Source organism: Myotis yumanensis, unplaced genomic scaffold (genome assembly GCF_028538775.1).
Source record: "Myotis yumanensis isolate MYYU_CA2020_CCGP unplaced genomic scaffold, mMyoYum1.0.hap1 SCAF_18, whole genome shotgun sequence".
NCBI classification, from domain to species: domain Eukaryota; kingdom Metazoa; phylum Chordata; class Mammalia; order Chiroptera; family Vespertilionidae; genus Myotis; species Myotis yumanensis.
This window is the reverse complement of record NW_027223769.1, coordinates 2,945,389-2,962,901: the sequence shown is the minus strand read 5'-3', so window position 1 is coordinate 2,962,901 and position 17,513 is coordinate 2,945,389. Positions and strand designations below refer to the sequence as shown.

The following is a 17,513-nucleotide window of genomic DNA, read 5'->3' as shown; positions in this document are numbered from 1 at the left end:
AACCCCAGTAATCTGAACAGGGAACGTTTAATATAATTATTGACTTCAACAGCGAATTGAAGTGACGCAGGATTCACTGGTAAGGTGCCTTGGAATTTACTGGAAATCACCTCTGGGGTGTGGTGGAGTCATTCACAGGAGGTAGTCCAGTGAAAGTATGCCTCTAGGAAACTGCCAGGTGGGGCAGGGTGGGGTTTCAGGGGAGGCTGCTGACACCGCCCCGCGCCCCCACCCCCCCCCCCCGCCCCCCGCCCAGTGGAGAAGCCACCGGAGACCTAGTGAGGCAGGAGCCTGCACACCTGAACAGGAACCAGGAAGCAAAAGCCTTGCTTCCTGCAAAGTCTCTCGAGCGCCTCCTACTGACAAGGCTTACACCAGTTAACAAAGGCAAAATATTTCAAAGGCCCAGATCAGTTTTCACAGTGCAGATAAAAAGTTGAATCTGCAGCTAAGACAATAAGCCGGAACACCATAGGACTTGGGATGCTATTGGTATTTAGTGAGCGTGGGCAAGGGATGCTGTACCCTGCGGTGCGCTGACTAGTCCCACACGGAACAACCATCCCTTTGGAATGCCAGGAGCACCCCCTATTGTCAGTAGGGAAACAGCACACCTAAATGAGGTTAATTTGAGAAGTCTCGACACAGTAGTGGGCAAAGAAGAGGCCACAAGAGAGAATGCAGCTCCCTGGGGCTACTTGCAGCAGAGAGTCCTTACCTGCCCCAGGCCTGGCCAGGCAGGAAGTTACTAGAACTACAAATGTGTGGGAAGGGCTGCCTGACAGGATGACAGGAGCTGTGATCTTCAGTCCAGAGTGTAGTCAGTCCATGAGGTGGGGACCACATGCTCTCCTTCCCCCTGACCTGCCAGTGCCACATCCCTCGTCCCACCCCAACCCCCACAATGAGTGCACCCAACTGGAAGCCAGAAGTAGAACTGTCAGAGACTCAACACAGCCCGGCTGAGATCCACCTGGATGGGGAGGGGGCTGTGACTAGGCAGGGATGGGGCTGGCTGTGTCCCGAGACTGCTCTTCCGGCCCCAACTTCAGGCTCCGGGCCCACTCAGCCCCCAGAACCTCACACCTGGGCAGCATCTCCTCCACCAAGATCTGAGTGAGGCCTGGGTTGGACACAGCAGGGAGGTCTGAGATGTCCAGCCTGCGGAGGTTCCTGAGGAAGCAAGAAGGGGGAAGGCCCGCATAAGGATAGCATCTGTGAGAGAGTGTATGGAGGGGGTGCAATGGCCCCCATTCAACCCCTAGCTTCTTAAAATAAACATCTTTAACTGTCTAGAGAATACCCAAATCCACTGTGTTAATTACAAATAGACACCTCTGGCTCCCATGGTTCTACAACAGTGTAAATATGGAGTTTTCATTAAAACCAAAAGAAAAACTAGGGAATCCTTTAATTCCCCCAGAGACTCACTGCCACTGCTCATCTGTGCTTACCCACCACAGACACTAGGTTTGTCATGGAGGCAGGGAGACAGGGAACTGCCTGACACTGCTCCCTCCCCACTTTCCCATATGTGAGCTGGGTGGGAGCGCCTGTCCTGGCTCGGAGGGTGGGGAGTGGGGCATCAGCTGAGCTGAGGTCTTACTGGAGGTGGTGGAGGCAGGCGAGGCCCCTTTCGGAGATTCGGGGGCAACCAGCCAGCGAGAGCTCCTGCAATGAACTGGCCAGCTGGTGGAGGCGGCTGAGACACCAGTCATCCACATGGGGACAGCGCTGCAGCAACAGGGATTGCAGCTCCTTCAGGGCCACTGCAGGAGGGAGAGGGCAGATGGCACTGAGGACCCTTCTGGAGCCCACCACGAAAGGGAAAATGCAGAGCCCCGCCCATCTCTACACCCCCCCCCCCCCCCCCCCCCCCCACTCACAGAGGTTGTCCAGGCCTTCGTAGTTGATGGCACAGTCACTGGCATCCACTGCCTCTATAGGTACCGCCTGGAAACTCAACAACTGGAGAGGGGAGTAGCCATGCTCAGTGGACCGAATCCACTCTTTGCCCTGGAATCTGGAAAGGAGGTTCCAGGTGGGTACCCCACTTATCCCCAAGCCTCCAGCCTCCTGAGACCACTCCCCAGCCCGTATAATACAATGATGGTACTGTGTCTGCTCTTGTTCTAAGGGGTATACACGTCTGGTCTCACTGGATCCCATGATGATCCTATCAAATATGGAATGTTTGGCCAGTTTTATGTACCTAGAAGCTGAGGGCTGGAGACATTACTGATAACATAAAAGAGCTACCATGTAAGAACCTTTCTAGATGGGCAAAAGTTGAGACATTTTCAGATACGTAAACCATTTCTAAGGAAGGTGCTGGGGGAAATGCACAAACCAAGTAAAAATTTTAATTAGAACGATGAGAAGTAGATAAAGTCTACATGAATTTTGCTTTTCAAGCAAGAAGAAAAGAAAAGGACCCTAACCGGTTTGGCTCAGTGGATAGAGCGTCGGCCTGGGGACTGAAGGGTCCCAGGTTTGATTCCAGTCAAGGGCATGTACCTTGGTTGTGGGCACATCCCCAGTAGGGAGTGTGCAGGAAGCAGCTGATCGATGTTTCTCTCTCATTGATGTTTCTAACTCTATCCCTCTCCCTTCCTCTCTGTAAAAAATCAATAAAATATATTACAAAAAAAAAAAAAAAGGTGGTGGGGGGAATCTCCCAAAGGTTGGGGGAGGAAGAGGGAAGACGAGAGAAAAGAAACTAGTGTTTATTGAACACATGTGCCATGCATTTACATTGCAAAATGTGTTTATAGGTTAGCTATAACTACCATTCCATGTTACAGATGACAAAACGGAGGCTTGGGACCAAGCCCCAAGCCCTAAGCCCTAAGCCCCAAGCCCCAGCCAGTAGGGGGCAGAGGTGGGGGTGGGGGGTGGGGGGGGCGGACTCATGGGGATGCCTGCCTGACTGAAGAGCCTGAGGCTTACAGAGCCCATCGTTGGCCTCCCCCACCCCCGTTTTGACACCTTTGCTGTCATACTTGACTGCTCCTCCCTGCTTCAGGACAAAATAGGCTCCTGCGATGTATGGCCCGTATTGTTTCTTGATGCCGGTGGAGGATCTGCCGAGAGAACAGTAGCTGAGGGTGAGGCCTGGGAGCACTGCACCCCTCATCATGCCCATGCTGCTGACACGGTCAGAGTCCACAGTATCAGGACTGACGGGCACACAGAGTCAGGCTGCAAATATTTACTGAGTGCCTATTAAATGCTGGGCACAGGGGGGCAGTGGTGACCAAGTCAGATAACTGTCCCTGACCTTCTGAAGTTAATTTACAGGGAGAAACAGTAATAAACCAGGAGAGCGAGTTGCAGGCAGTATCAATTCCAGGAGTGGCTTGGGTCAGGGGTGGGGATGGAGAAGGCTAATGTAGTTTGGCTGATAAGAAATGCTTCTTGGAGGTGGTGAAACTTGTGCAGAGATCTGAGCGGCAGGAAGGAATGCAGAGGTCAAGGCATGAGGCTGCCAGGCCAAGGGAACAGCTAGTGCAAGGCCCAGCAGCTCAAATTAGGCGTCTCAAAGCTCAGTAGGTACCAGGTTTTGGGCTTCCGAGTTTGGCTTTCATTCTAGTTGCAATTGGAAACCATTTCACGGTTTCAAGCAAAATGGTAATGTTCTCTATTTTACTTTCTCAAAAGTCCTTTGGCTGCTTTGTAACCTATAAATAGACTGTAGGGACAAACAGTGACCAGCTAGCTTACTGCAGTAATCCAACCATAAAATGAAGAGTCTCTGCCCTGGCTACAAACAGTGAAGGAGGTGAGAACTGGCCAAATTTGAGATATTCTAGTATTTTATTGACCGACTGGACTTAGAGGGCAGAGAAACAGAGGAATCAGGGATGACTCCTTAGAATTTGGCCTGAACAACGGGGTGGGCAGTGGTGCTGTTTACTGGGATGGGGAAGGCTTGGAGGTAAGCAGACCTTTTAGGGGGAAATCAAGCGTTTGTTGTTAACCACGTTAGGTCTGAGGAGCCAGCTAGACCAAGAGGAGATGATGGGCAGCAAGTTGCCTACATGAACTGGAGTCCTTGGAAAGGGTATGAGCCATAGATGAAGACAGAAGTTGGCATGGCTAGTACTGGAAGCCACAGGACCACCTAGGAGTGGCAAGGGCAGGGTCTGGATTCTGACCAGTGAGGCAGAGCAGTAGGGTTTTGCAGGCCAGGGGTTCTCACCGATTTTCCTTGTGCACCTTTGACATCTGCTTTTGGAACAGGTACCCCCTCAAGGCCTCCACATCATAGAAGCGGTCAGTCAGGAATTGGAGCAGCATCCTTCCCTTCCTCTGATTGCCCTCTGGGGTCACTGCACTGCTCAGACCACGGATACCGCTGGTACCCAAATTCCATATGGGGGCCACCAGGTGCAGAGACTGGGGAGGAAGAGAGGAGAGGTTGAGCCTGGAGAGCCTCCTGTGAGACCGAGCTGCACCCCTCTGTTCTGTTCTTGGTTTATGAACCCCCCCCCCCCCCCCCACACACACACAATGTTCCTGATTCACTAAATTCTTTCAGAATCTCCAAATTCCGCATTTTGGACTCCCAGATTTCCCTCATGTTTTCCCCAAGTTCTTCCTCTTAACCCTAAATTGTCTCTGATGTAACCAAACATTCTTGGTTTTCCCAAATTCTCTATTTCCCCCTCAAATGCTTATTTTCTCTCAAAACCTCCATTATCTGACCTGTTAATTTCCCACAATTTCTTCCCTTAATTTTACCCAATTTTCCCTAGAGTATTCCTGAATAACCAAATTCTTTCTCCCAAATATAATCTTAATTTGTTTAGTTTGTTTCCAAACCACCCTCAAACTCTTCCTTCAGCTTCTCTTCAAAGTCTTCTCTTAGCCTGCCCCCAATTTTTCTTTTTGCTTTAACCAACTTCTCATCTTCCCCCAAAACTTGCCCAAATCTTTATTTTCCCTCAAAATTCCTCATAAGCTCCCAACCTCTTACTTCAATTTTCTCTAACTGCATTGCTGCTTTTACCCAATTCTTTCCAAATTTTCTCCACAAACACTGAAAAATTTCCCCTTAATCCCCCCACGTATTTTCCTTGGAACACCCAAATTTACCTCTTGGTTCCCCCATCCCATCAACATCCCTTTGGTTTTCCATAAAAATTCCTAACTGTCCTAAGTTTCCCTTACTGGCTTTCTGTGGAGTCCTACCCTTCCAAACCCCTTCCTTTCACTCTCTTTTTTTTTGTTTGTTAATCCTCACCCGAGGATATTTCCCCCCATTGTTTCAGAAAGAGTGGAAGGGAGGTAGAGACTGGTTGCCTCCCTCAGGGTATGGAGCCAGCAACCCAGATTCGCGCCCCTGCGAGAACCGAACCCGCGACCCTTCGGTGGGTGGAGAAACGCGCTACTTTATCCACTGAGCTTCCGGCCAAGGCACAAGACCCAGTCTCGCCGGCCCAGCGTCCCTCACCCCTGCCTCTGATTGGCTGGGTGCGCCCATCGGAACGCTTTCTCTGCTCCTTTATTGGTTTCTTTCAGCCAGTCCCCGCCCCCTCTTCCTCGCTGACGCTCCCCAGCAGCCTGCGACCCACCGCGTCCTTCCGGGCCCCCAGCAGCCCCGTCTCCACTGCCAGCGCGAGGCCTGGCCGGGGTCCTCCTGCTGCCCCGCGCCCCTCGCTGCCTGGGCGCCGGCAGAGGCCCTGAAGGCAGAGGCAGCCGAGCGGACTTCAATTTGGGGGGTTCTAGGAACCCCGAGACCTACCGCCCTGGGCGCCGCCATCTTGTTGAGTTTATGTAACCGGAAGGGGCCGGTCCTTTCTTGTCCCACCCACCTGGCTCTGTCTTCTCTTTTTTTATGGTTGCATTCTCCTCTTAAAGGCACACGCACCGTTTACTCGGGTTGAGAGATTGCCCTGCGTGCCCTCTCTGTAGACTTTATAATGGGACCCTCTCCGCCTTCCCGAGGGGAGGGTGGGCAGTGCTTCCTGTCAGAGCACCTTCCTTCCTGTGACTGCAGCCTCGGTTCCCTGAGCTCCCTCTTCTCCAGCTCTCACCCGCTACCTCCTTGCAAGGATGTACCTCAAAAGCTGACCAGCATTCTTTTTCCTGGGAGGGGAAAAGGTCGGAGTGGGTGGTGAGGTTAGACTTCAGGTAAGAGGAGGAGGTGAGATCTCAAGATTAGTATTGTGATGTGTTTGATTTCAGTTTGGAGCTCAGAGTGAAGCTTCAATGTGAAGACTTGTGGATAGAATTATCCATCCATCCATCCATCCATCCATTCATTCATTCATTCATTCCACAAATATTTACTGAGCAAGTACCATGGGGCAGGCACTGCCCTGGGTGCTGAGGTTACCGTGGTGAACAGGACAGACCCAGCCCCTTTCTCAGGGAGTCGACATTCCAGGCAAGGAGAGGATGGATAAGAGACATGAATAAGCAGCATACTTTCAGCTAATATTTGATAAGAGGCAAATAAACACAGGTCATATAATAGGGAGTGACCGTGGTATAGGGCCATCAGAAGAGGTGACATTTAAGCGGAGGATAAGAAGGAAACAGCCATTCAAAATTCTGGGAGGAGAGTGTTCCAGGCACCGGAATGTAACAGCCAGTGCAAAGGCCCAGAGATGGGAACCATCTTGAAAAGAGGTAGAAGACGGGGTCCGACAGGTGCAGGCATGGTAGGATTTTATTCCACTCACAGGGCAGATCTGTGTAAAGATCATGTCTGCCAGGCTGAAAACTGATCTTAGAGGGCAAGGGTGGAAGCAGGGGGCAGCAAAGAGGCTACTGTCCTCATCCAGACCAGAGATGAGGGGACAGGAGCAGGGATGGGGCAATGAGCATGGTGAGAAGTGTTCAGTTTATGAGTCTGTTTTGAAGGTCGTGCCAACAGCTTGAGCAACTAAAATGATAGAGATGGGAATAGCAGGTGTTTGGAAGGACAGGTATGTTAGGCTGAAAATGACCCGACCCCCTCTCACTGCCCCCCCCCCCCCCCGCCCCCATATCCATGTTCTGATCCCTAGGACTGTGCCTGTTACTTTCTATGGTAAACAAAACATGTGGTTAAGTTGAACAATCTTGAGTTGGGGAGATTTCCTGGATAATTGAGGTGGCCCCAATGTAATCATGAGGGTGTTATAAAATGGAGGCAGGAGAGTCCTGATGATAGATGCAAGAGGCTGGAGTGATGCAAGGAAGGGGCTATGAGCCAAGGAATGTGGGTGGCTTCTAGAAGCTGAGTAAGGTTAGGAAACATTCTCCCCTAGAGCCTCCAGAAGGAACTGAGCCCTGTGAACCCACTTTAGACCTCTGACCTCCAGAACTGTAAGAGGATAACTTTGTGCTATTTTAAGCCACAAAGTTTGTGGTAATTGTTATAGCAGCACCAGGAAACGAATACAATGGGGTAGGTCCCGACTGAGAGTTCTGTTTTGACCATATTCACCTTGAGACATCCAGGTGGAGAGGCTGAGCAGGGGTCTGAATCTCTGGAGGAAGGTCAGGACTGGAGTCAGGAACTTAGGAGCCATTGACACGTCAAAGGAATTTGAACACCTGTGCCTGACAGAGGGGCTCTAGCCGAGGCCTGGAGTGCGTTCTAACCGTGTCCCTGGCAATGCTGATAGTAATAATATCTGTGGGCAAGTCTAGAGTCGGCAGAATTGGTTGCTCAGTGAAAGTCAACAGCCTGGACACGGAGGCAGCCCTGCTGAGGAGGGACCATTCTCTTGGAAGCCACTCCTGGCTCCTCAGACGACTGGTTGGGAAGCCCTGGGATGGCCTGAGTGGAGAAAGGCAAGAACCACCCTGGGGTGTGAGGATGAGTGGTGGGAGGGACTCAGGAGAGGGCTAGATAAGATGTGGCCAGGCATCAATAGACACCAGACACAGGGAGGGGTTAGGCCTGAGAAGAGGTGGGGGCGGGGGTGGGGGGTGGGGGAGGGGGGTGGAGTTGTATTCTTGTGAACAGAGTTGAGGTTAGACTTCAGAAAGAAAAAAATGCTGATTCTCACTGAAGAATGGACTTTGGGACGCCGTGTCAGACCCTCCTACCACCACCTTCCCACTGCCCTTTACTCCCCTACCCCCCAGATCCCCAGGGGGTGGGGTCAGTCTGGACCTTGCTACTTCCTGCTCTTGGCAGCCACTGCTCAGAGACTATGGAGCTGTGGAAACAGCTGAGGCAGGCTGGACTGGTGCCCCCAGGGCTGGGTCCACCCCCCAGGGCCCTGAGGGGTGTACCCCCATCATGGAGAGCTGGCCAGACCCTCATGTCCCCAGGGACAGACACTGATGGTGCCAGGGAGTGTCTGCTGTGGATCTGGGAGGAGCTGGTGAGTGAGGAGTTTGGAGGGGCAAGAGATAAAGTAGAGGGTGCGGGGAGAATGAATGAATGGCAATGTGTGAAAATAGAAAGGGCCAGAGATTGAAAGTCAGAAATTGAGAGACAGGAATAGAGAAACACACACACACACACACACACACACACACACACACACACACACACCCCTAGAGAGAGAGACACACACACAGAAACAGACACATAGATCCAAAGAGTGAGAGATAGGAATAGAGACAGAGACACAGAGAGGGACCCAGAAAGAAAGAGGTAGAGTTGGAAAGTAGAGATTGAGGATAGCAACAGAGACAGAGAGACTCAGATTAAATCCGAGAGACAACGGCAGAGAAATAGAGACAGAGAAAGATGGATATGGAAAGACAAAGAGACAAAGACAGCTGGCGACACAGAGAGATAGATAACAAGAGAGGGAAATGAGAGACAAAGAGATTAAGAGTCAGACACATACAGCGGGAGGTAGAGACAGGGAGGGACAATGAAATACAGAAACAGTTCAACAGACACTGAGAAGCAGGATGACAGGTCCAGGGACATAGTGAGGACCTGCCCAAGAACACATGTTACAGGTGGTAAGGTGTTGGGTATAGGGACCATTGTGATGGGATTTTGCAGTGCAGGTGAGAGATAGAGCTCAACTCCAAATACAGCATGGGCAAGTGGAAATTTACAACCTAGGAGCCGCTGGGGGTTAGCGGATAGAAAATTACATTAATGGAAAGGGGCATTTTTGGTAAAGTGACTCAGCAGGAGTCCCGCTGAAGGGAGGCCAGGGTGATCAGACATCACCTGGGGGAAGTGAGAGGATGGGGAACCCGCTTAGATAGGATATGGAGAGTATTCAGGTGTGGAGGCTGGGGATTCTGGCTAAAAGTGGATTTTACAGGGAGGTGCAGAGATAGGCCTAGGAAAAGATACAGGAGCCCGACTAAAGTTTTGTCAAGCAAAGAATCTTTGTTAGGTCTTGAGCTGGGACTTGCTCCCACCCAGGTTGGGGGTGGGGGTGGGGGTGGGGCAAGGGAGGATGCTCTCTGGGGTGGAATGCCTATGACTTCCATTTCCCTCTGACAGGAGAACCTTCGAAGAGTGGATGTCCAGCTGCTCGGCCAGCTGTGTAGCTTGGGGCTGGAGATGGCGGTGCTGCAGGAGGAGCTGGTTGCTTTCCTGGAAGAGGAGGAGGAGGAGGAGGAGATCTTCAAGGAAGAGGAGGAGGATGAAGAGCCAGAGGGAAAGCAAGAGGAAGTACATCTGGGGGTCTCCTGCCCAGCCTCAGGCCACCGGCTCCCTGACTTTGAGATGACTATCTGAGGCCCTGCCAGGGTGTTTCTCATTGGCATATGGAACTTTATGAAAATGTATGCAAAGAGGAGTGATTTGAAGGTCAGATCAACCTGCAAAGGTTCTGAAGATGCCTGCAGTGAGATTCGGGGATTGGCCTGGAGCGGTGGGCGTGTTTGAAGATGGTGTGGGAAGTTTTCGGAAAAACTGTAGGTGTGTTTGTAGATGAGCTGCAGGAGTGTTGGAGGGGAGATGTGAGCCTTTGCAAGTAGAATGCAGATGCTTGCAGGTGAAGTTTTAGAGCCAGGCATCCACTGGCTCCATGTGGCTGTTGAGCACTTGAAGTTGGCAGGCCCTAACTGAGGTGCACTGTAAGTGTGACATACATGCTGAATGCTAAATTTTCAAAGGCTTAGTATGATAAGAATATAAAACATTTCAATAATATTAAAATTACATATTGAAATGATATTTTGAGTATATTGCAATACATAAAATATTACTCTATTTCATCTGTTTAAGATTTTTATTGTGGTAAATTATACATTAAAATTAACAATTTTAACTATTTTTTAAAATAAATGTTTATTGTTCAGATTATTACAGTTGTTCCTCTTTTTTCCCCCCATAGCTCCCCTCCACCCAGTTCCCACCCCACCCTCTTCCCTTACCCCCCACACTGTCCTCATCCATAGGTGTACGATTTTTGTCCAGTCTCTTCCCACACCCCCACACCCCTTTCCCCCCGAGAATTGTCAGTCCACTCCTTTTCTATGCCCCTGATTCTATTATATTCACCAGTTTACTCTGTTCATCAGATTTTTTATTCACTTGATTTTTAGATTCACTTGTTGATAGATATGTATTTGTTGTTCATAATTTTTATCTTTACCTTTTTCTTCTTCCTCTTCTTAGAGAATACCCTTCAGCATTTCATATAATACTGGTTTGGTGGTGATGAACTCCTTTAGCTTTTTCTTGTCTGTGAAGCTCTTTATCTGACCTTCAATTCTGAATGATAGCTTTGCTGGATAAAGTAATCTTGGTTGTAGGTTCTTGGCATTCATCACTTTGAATATTTCTTGCCATTCCCTTCTGGCCTGCATGGTTTCTGTTGAGAAATCAGCTGACAGTCGTATGGGTACTCCCTTATAGGTAACTGACTTTTTTTCTTGTGCTGCTTTTAAGATTCTCTCTTTGTCTTTTGCTCTTGGCATTTTAATTATGATGTGTCTTGGTGTGGTCCTCTTTGGATTCCTTTGGTTTGGGGTTCTCTGCGCTTCCTGGACTTGGAAGTCTATTTCTTTCACCAGATAGGGGAAGTTTTCTGTCATTATTTCTTCAAATAGGTTTTCAATATCTTGACCTCTCTCTTCTTCTGGTACCCCTATAATTCTGATGTTGGTACGCTTGAAGTTGTCCCAGAGGCCTCTTACACTATCTTCGTATTTTTGGATTCTTTTTTCATTTTGCTTTTCCGGTTGGGTGTTTTTTGCTTCTTAGTATTTCAAATCTTTGACTTGATTCTTGCGATCCTCTGGTCTGCTGTTGGGAGTCTGTATAATATTCTTTATTTCAGTCAGTGTATGCTTAATTTCTAATTGGTCCTTTATCACACCATCGAGGGTCTCACTAGATTTCTTGAGGATCTCACTACATTTATCGGCGGTTTCCATAAAATTCTTGAAAAATCTTAGAACCGTGGTTTTGAACTCTATATCTAGTCATTTGCTGTCCTCCATTTCTGTCATTTGTGACCTGTTTCTTTGTCTTCTCATTTTGTCTTCTTCCCTGTGTTGGTAGAGTGGTTTTGTGTGCTAGGTGTCCTACAGGGCCCAGTGGCTCAGCCTCCCCAGTTACCTGAGGTGGACACTCTTGGTGCACCCCCTTGTGGGCTTTGTGCAGTCTTGTTGTAGTTATGCCTTGATTGTTTTAGGTGTCACTGGGAGGAATTGACCTCCAGGCTAATTGGCTGTGAGAATCAGCTGTGTCTGCAGTGGGAGAACTTCTGTGCTGAAGACACCCTTCTAGGGTAAGACTTGCTTCAGTGGGGCTTTGGAGCTCACTGAGTCTGCCCCCTGAGTGTGTTCCTTATGAATCTGAGGAGTTGTAATCTGGATGGTCCCACTCTGACCACTGGGTACACTGGCTCTTGGATCTAAGGAGGTGCTAATTAAGCCTCTTCCTGAGGTTACCCAGCAAGAGCTACGAAGAGATATGCAGATTTCCCTTCCTTTTTGGGGGGTCTGGGGGTGCCCAGATGAGGCCCAGCTGTGAAGCAATGCAAGCTGCTATGGGGCCTTGGGCCTTCTCTTGGAAGTCCTGAGTCTGTCTGGCCCAGCTGCAATTTGTTAGGTAATTGTCAGGTTGCAAAGGACCTGGGCATTCATATGCAAAAGGCTTTGCAGCAGCCTGGATGGGGCGAGGTCTGGGCATCAACAGGGCAGAGCAAGCAGCTATGGCTGATTCTAAGCCCTGCCCTAAGGGGCCGCGCGTCTCAGTGTCTCGGTAATTGCTGCCAGCACCTCTGAGGGAAAGCCACCCTCAAGTTCCGGGTTCTGCCTGCTGCCAGACTGTCCAGTTTCTCCCCATATGAGCCTTGGGACCTAAGAGATTTCCCGGAACCGGAGTTCAGAGCAGTCAGGAGCTTGTGACTCCCTCCCGATTCAAAAAGACAGCCGTGTCCTCAGGCGCCAGCCCCTTTCCCCACGCGCTGGAGCCTCCGTACCTCTGCACTTTACTTTCGTAGCTCCCCTGAGTCTGTGTGCTCTTCTCTTTCCTTCTAGTTGTAGAATTTCCACTCAGCCAGCCTTCCTGTGGTTCTGGATGATGACCGTCTGTCTTTTAGTTGTATTTTTGAAGTTGTTGTCGGAGGCAGCAATTTCTGGGTGTTTACCTATGCCGCCATCTTGGTTTCTCCCAATTTTAACTATTTTTTAAGTGTACAGGTCAGTAGTGTTAATTAAGTACATTCACGTTACTGTGCAACCATCACCACCATCCACCGCCAGAGCCCTTTTCATCTTACAAAGCGGAAACTACCCATTACACAGCTCCCCATGCCCCTCGTCCCTCAGCCCCTGGCAGCCACCTTTCTACTTCGTGTCTCCACGAATTTGGCTACTCCAGGAACCTCATGTAAGTGGGATTATACAGTATTTGTCCTTTTGTGTCTCACTTATTTTACTTAGCACAATGTCTTTAAGGTTCATCCGTGTTGTGGCATGTGCCAGAATTTTCTTTCTTTTTTATGCTGAATAATATCCCATAGTGTGTACATTCCACATTTTGTTTATCATTCATCTGTCCATGGACACTTGGGTTGTTTCTACCTTTTGGCTAGTATGAGTAATGCTGTTATAAACATGGGTGTACAAATATCTGTTCAAGTCCTTGTTTTCAATTCTTTTGGGTCTATAACTAGAAGTGGGATTTCTGGATCATATAGTAATTCTATGTTTAATTTTTTATTTTTATTTTGAGAGTACGTTTATTAAAGCTGGGGACAGTGAAACCAGGAAGGGCTTTAGGATAGAAGACGCAACAGGAGGGCCTAGGCGGGGCTATTTTAGCTCTCTAGCAATGTTATAGGAAAGAAGTGAGCCTGGGTGGGGCTGTGTTGGCTCATTGAAAAGTCAGAGAAAAGGGTGCTTTGGAGATGGGGTGGGGGGTGGGGGTAGCCCAGGATGAGTTGCTGCTGCCCATATTTCCCCTGGTTGCAAATGTGTGGGGACCCTTAGAGTTTAGGAGATGCATGCCTGTGGGGGAAGAAGGGTGTGGGCGTGCTCCCCAGAGGGAGAATGGCCTATGTTTAACTTTCTGAGGAACCAGTGGACTGTTTTCCACAGTGGCTGTCTAAGCGTAGATATTAATAAAGAAAGGAAGCAAAGGGAATCAGGCATTGTTAGGCCTAATCTACGGGACAGCATAAGCCTGCTTCCCTAGGAAGCTGCAGCATTCATATCATAGGCACTCCAGGGAACACAGAGCTGCCTGCCAAGGGCATTCTCACTCCAGGGACCACAGGCTGAACACTGACCTTTGTTCTGTGCTTGGTGAAGACAAGGCTGGACTTTTCTTGGTGAAGACAAGGCTAGGGGGTGGGGGTGGGGGAGCTGAGACACCACAGCTGAACCTCGGACAGTCCTTCGTGTTTATGTCAATAAACCTTACCATTCCTCCCACACGGGGGTCTCCCCGAATGCTTTCAGGGAGGCCCCCTGAAAGGACGCATTCCCACTAGCAACATTGCACCATTGACATTTCTGCCAACAGTTCACCAGAGCTCCAATTTCTCCACATCCTTTTTCTTTTTTTTCACAATGGCCATCCTAATTAAGCATCGTTTCAAGTGCTTATTCGTGTTTCTTCTTACATTTTAAAATATGGCTGCAAGAAAATTAAAATTACACACATAGCTCCCACTGTATTTCTATTGCACAGCTCTATTTCAGAGGTCTGACCATGGAATGTGGGTGTGAGCCGATGAGCAGTGAGCATTTATGATGTCCCCAGATGTGTTGCAAATGAGTCACAGCTCCACCTGCAGGAGACAGCAGGTATCGGCGCGTGGTGGCTGAGGAAGAGCAGACTGTAAATGCCCCTATTGCCTAGGTTCACATTTGCAGAAAAGGTGCCCAAGACAGAGGTGAAGAGCTCCAGCCTGAGGGAAGACATCGCCTCAGGAGAGATATTTAGGCATTCACAAAACCAGACGCCTGTTTTTGCAATTCCTTATCTAAGCAATTTCTAGTAGGGAGTGAGGATGTTCACAGAGAAGTGAGGTGTTGGCAGAAGAGGTGCTGAGTTCCTCTCCATGGAGATTTCCTTCTTAGAGACAAGCTGTCTCCTTTTGTCCATAGAGTCCCTCAAGACTGGAGTCTTTGGGTGGGGGGTTGGGCATTCAGGCCCAATCCCCCAACCTGGTCCTCCTTAGCCAATCTGAGCCAGGTCTGAAGCTTCCGGGATCTCTGCTGAAGGAGGTGGGAGGAAGGAAGGCTGGGGAGAATGCTGAAAGTCAGACCAGTACCCGGTGAAGGGGAAAGACAACCCAAGAGCATGGATGTGAGCAGAGCTCCCTCTAGAAAGAGGCTGGACAGTCTGGGGCCTCTTGGAAGCTACACCCAAGTGTGCCTGGGTCCATGCTTCACAGATGCCAAGTCTGTTGGGAGAAAGGAACTGGGGTTGGGGAAAGGCACTGAGGGGAGACTGGAGGGAGTGACTCGGGAGGGAATGCTCACTGTGCAAGAACAGCATGATGAGTGGCCCCTGACATCTGGGTGGGAGTTGCTCTCAGCCATGGCCTGGACCAGGGAGGTGACCTCTATGGGGGAGGCACCCAGGGAACTTGGTTGGATGTGGCCAGTTCCACCTGAATTGTCATCAATGCCAATGTTACTGAGCTACATACGGCAATGACCAGGTCAGCACCAGGTCTGCCCTCCTGGACCTCTCCGCCCAGCATATTGGGAGAAACCCCTCACCACACAGGGGCTGGGATGGCGGAGGCACAGGTGCCTGAAAGGACTCAGAAGAAACAGCAGGCCATGCCCGAAACATTAGGAAAGTGATCTCGAAGGAAAACTGAAGGAATAATTAAAAATGAGCCAAGCAAAGAAAGGAAATGGGAAGAGTATAACAAGCAGAAAAACAACATACACAAAAGCCGGGAGATGATCTAGTGATCTAACCCCTGGCTTCTTCAAGTGTGGTCCATGGACCAGCAGTATCGGCATGGCTACAGCTATCTACTGATGCATAACAAACAGCCCCAAACTCAGTTGTTTTTCAACAATGACAGCATGCATTTTGCTCATGAATCTGCAATCTGCAGGGATAGCTTCAGCTAGAATCATCCAAAGGCACATTCACTCACATGTCTGGCTGTTGATGCTGGCTGTTGACTGGGGTTTCTGATCTCCATGTTGTTTCTCCCCATGGGCTAGATGGGGCTTTCGTGGTGGGTAGGTTCCAAAGGCAAGTGCCCCAAAGATGAGCCAGGAAGAAGCCACATCCCCTTGCATGACATGGTCTCAGAAGTCATGCAGTCATTCTTGCCACATTCCATTTGTTAAGGCAAGGGCAAAGTCCTGGCCGGTTCAAGTCAAGGGGAAATGGACTTCACCCTTTATGGGGAGTGCATGTGGGACAGGAAATATTGCTGTGGTCATTTTTGGGAAACACACTGCCACAGCATCACCTGGGAAGTTGGTGGATATGCTGATTCTCAGGCCCCACCTCAGACCCATTGAATAAAAATATGGATTTAATAAGATTCCTTTAAAAAAATATATATATAGTTGACTTCAGAGAAGAATGGAGAAGGAGAGAAAGATAGAAACATCAATGATGAGAGAGAATCATTGTTCAGCTACCTCCTGCATGCCCCATACTGGGGATCGAGCACACAACCTGGGCATGTGCCCTGACTGGGAATCAACACATGACCTCCTGGTTCATAGGTCAATGCTCCACCACTGAGCCATGCCGGCCAGGCAATAAGAATCTTCTTTGTTGTTATTGTTAATCTTCACCCGAGGATATTTTTTTCATGAATTTCCAGAGAGCATGAAAAGGAGGGGGCGGAGAGACAGAGAGAGAGAAACATCAATGTGAGAGAGACACATCAGATTGGTTGCCTCCAATGGGGACTGGGGATTGAGCTGGCAACTGAGGTACCTGCTCTTGACTGGGAATCAAACCCTCAACACTTCAGTCCGAGGGCCAATGTTCTATCCACTGAACCAAACTGGCCAGGGCGCATTTAATAAGATTCTAAGGTGCTTCTTTTGCATATTTGCAAAATATGCAAAAGAAGCACTGTTCTAAATCACAAATATGGCACTGTTTTGAGCAGGAGGGCACATGAGTTAAGTTGAGAAAGCCCCCTCTGGCTGTGTTGTGCAGCCAGCCTGTCCTGGTAGTTTGAAAATATTTTCAGGTGGTAATGATGTAAAGCAGTGGTCGCCAACTTTTCGGACCTCAGGGACCACCAGTCGTCCACAGACCACTGGTTGGTGGCCGCTGATGTAAAGCATAGATAAAATTTATTTTTTTCATCAGGTCAATGCCAGAGAGAGAGAGAGAGAGCCCTTTGTGCCACATAGGGTCAATGGAACAAAACCAAATTTCCAAAGGCAAATATTGAGTCCTCAGTTCTACAACCTTTCATGTCCCATTTTTCTTCATCTTCCATCTTGATTTTTTAATCCTTAGGATTCATGGCCACCTTTCACTCCCTCTTTTTTTTTCCTTTCATAATTGAGATTTTATTGTTTTGAGGATCTGTACACAGACATTTCAATTTGTACACAATTCTTAACATTCGTACCAAAATGTAAAGTCATGTAGTTGTGATTCTTTTCTAAACAGTTATTCCAGTGACTTTCCAGTTTAAAATTTAGAGGCTAACTTTCCTTAATAGAGTATCAAGTACCAATATCTTCAAATGTTGATACGCTGTTACATCAAAATCCCACTAATTCACAATTGAATATCATATATACCACATAATCAAATTTTCAATCTTTCACAGCACATTGACGAAGTTACTAGGAAAACCGGACTACCACACCAAAGATGTTACAGTTGCACAAAATTCTGATAGGGAGAGCCAAGATCAAGAGGTGGTTTTCTTTAGGAAACAATACTACCAAAAACATGTGAATAGAAGTAATTTAAAATGTTCAAGACATAGCAAACGCATGACTGACTCCAAATTGCCATTTAGTATGCTTTGTATTATCGAGTCTAATAAAAGAGAAACATGCAAATTGACCGCACCTCCACTACACCCAAACCACACCCACCAGCAAATCAGAGTGACTATATGCAAATTAACTCAACCAAGATGGCAACTGGCAGCCACCAAGCTGGAGCAAGCAGG

General features: G+C 48.8%; 2 protein-coding genes across 4 annotated transcripts; one reads left to right on the top strand and one right to left on the bottom strand.

Annotated features, from left to right (window-relative positions):
- Positions 1-13: 13 nt before the first annotated feature.
- On the bottom strand, positions 14-5,784 carry DMAC2 (distal membrane arm assembly component 2). 3 transcript variants are annotated; one of them, XM_070398559.1, is made up of 6 exons: positions 5,747-5,784; positions 4,202-4,398; positions 3,003-3,083; positions 1,887-2,023; positions 1,607-1,769; positions 14-1,173 (listed from the first exon to the last, which is right to left on the bottom strand). In XM_070398559.1, exons 1-6 carry the CDS (start codon positions 5,762-5,764, stop codon positions 996-998), a joined length of 774 nt encoding a protein of 257 aa, XP_070254660.1. In that variant the 5' UTR covers positions 5,765-5,784; the 3' UTR covers positions 14-995. The 3 variants fall into 3 exon arrangements, with proteins under 3 accessions (XP_070254660.1, XP_070254662.1, XP_070254661.1); XM_070398561.1 differs by lacking the exon at positions 5,747-5,784 and adding an exon at positions 5,246-5,426; XM_070398560.1 differs by lacking the exon at positions 3,003-3,083.
- A 2,195-nt stretch (positions 5,785-7,979) lies between these two features.
- On the top strand, positions 7,980-10,228 carry ERICH4 (glutamate rich 4). Its single transcript, XM_070397883.1, has 2 exons — positions 7,980-8,327; positions 9,422-10,228. The coding sequence occupies exons 1-2, from the start codon at positions 8,013-8,015 to the stop codon at positions 9,656-9,658; spliced, it is 552 nt and encodes a 183-aa protein (XP_070253984.1). The 5' UTR covers positions 7,980-8,012; the 3' UTR covers positions 9,659-10,228.
- The last annotated feature ends 7,285 nt before the right edge of the window (positions 10,229-17,513 follow it).

Bases quoted from the DNA above. Each gene is read 5' to 3' on its own strand.
- DMAC2 (XM_070398559.1), bottom strand. The intron at 3,084-4,201 runs GTGAGAACCCCT...TTCTCTCGGCAG, and splicing joins AAGGTGCACAAGGAAAATCG to ATCCTCCACCGGCATCAAGA. The intron at 1,770-1,886 runs GTGAGTGGGGGG...TCCCTCCTGCAG, and splicing joins CGAAGGCCTGGACAACCTCT to TGGCCCTGAAGGAGCTGCAA.
- ERICH4 (XM_070397883.1), top strand. From the start codon at position 8,013: ATGGACTTTGGGACGCCGTGTCAGACCCTCCTACCACCACCTTCCCAC. The intron at 8,328-9,421 runs GTGAGTGAGGAG...TCCCTCTGACAG, and splicing joins TGTGGATCTGGGAGGAGCTG to GAGAACCTTCGAAGAGTGGA.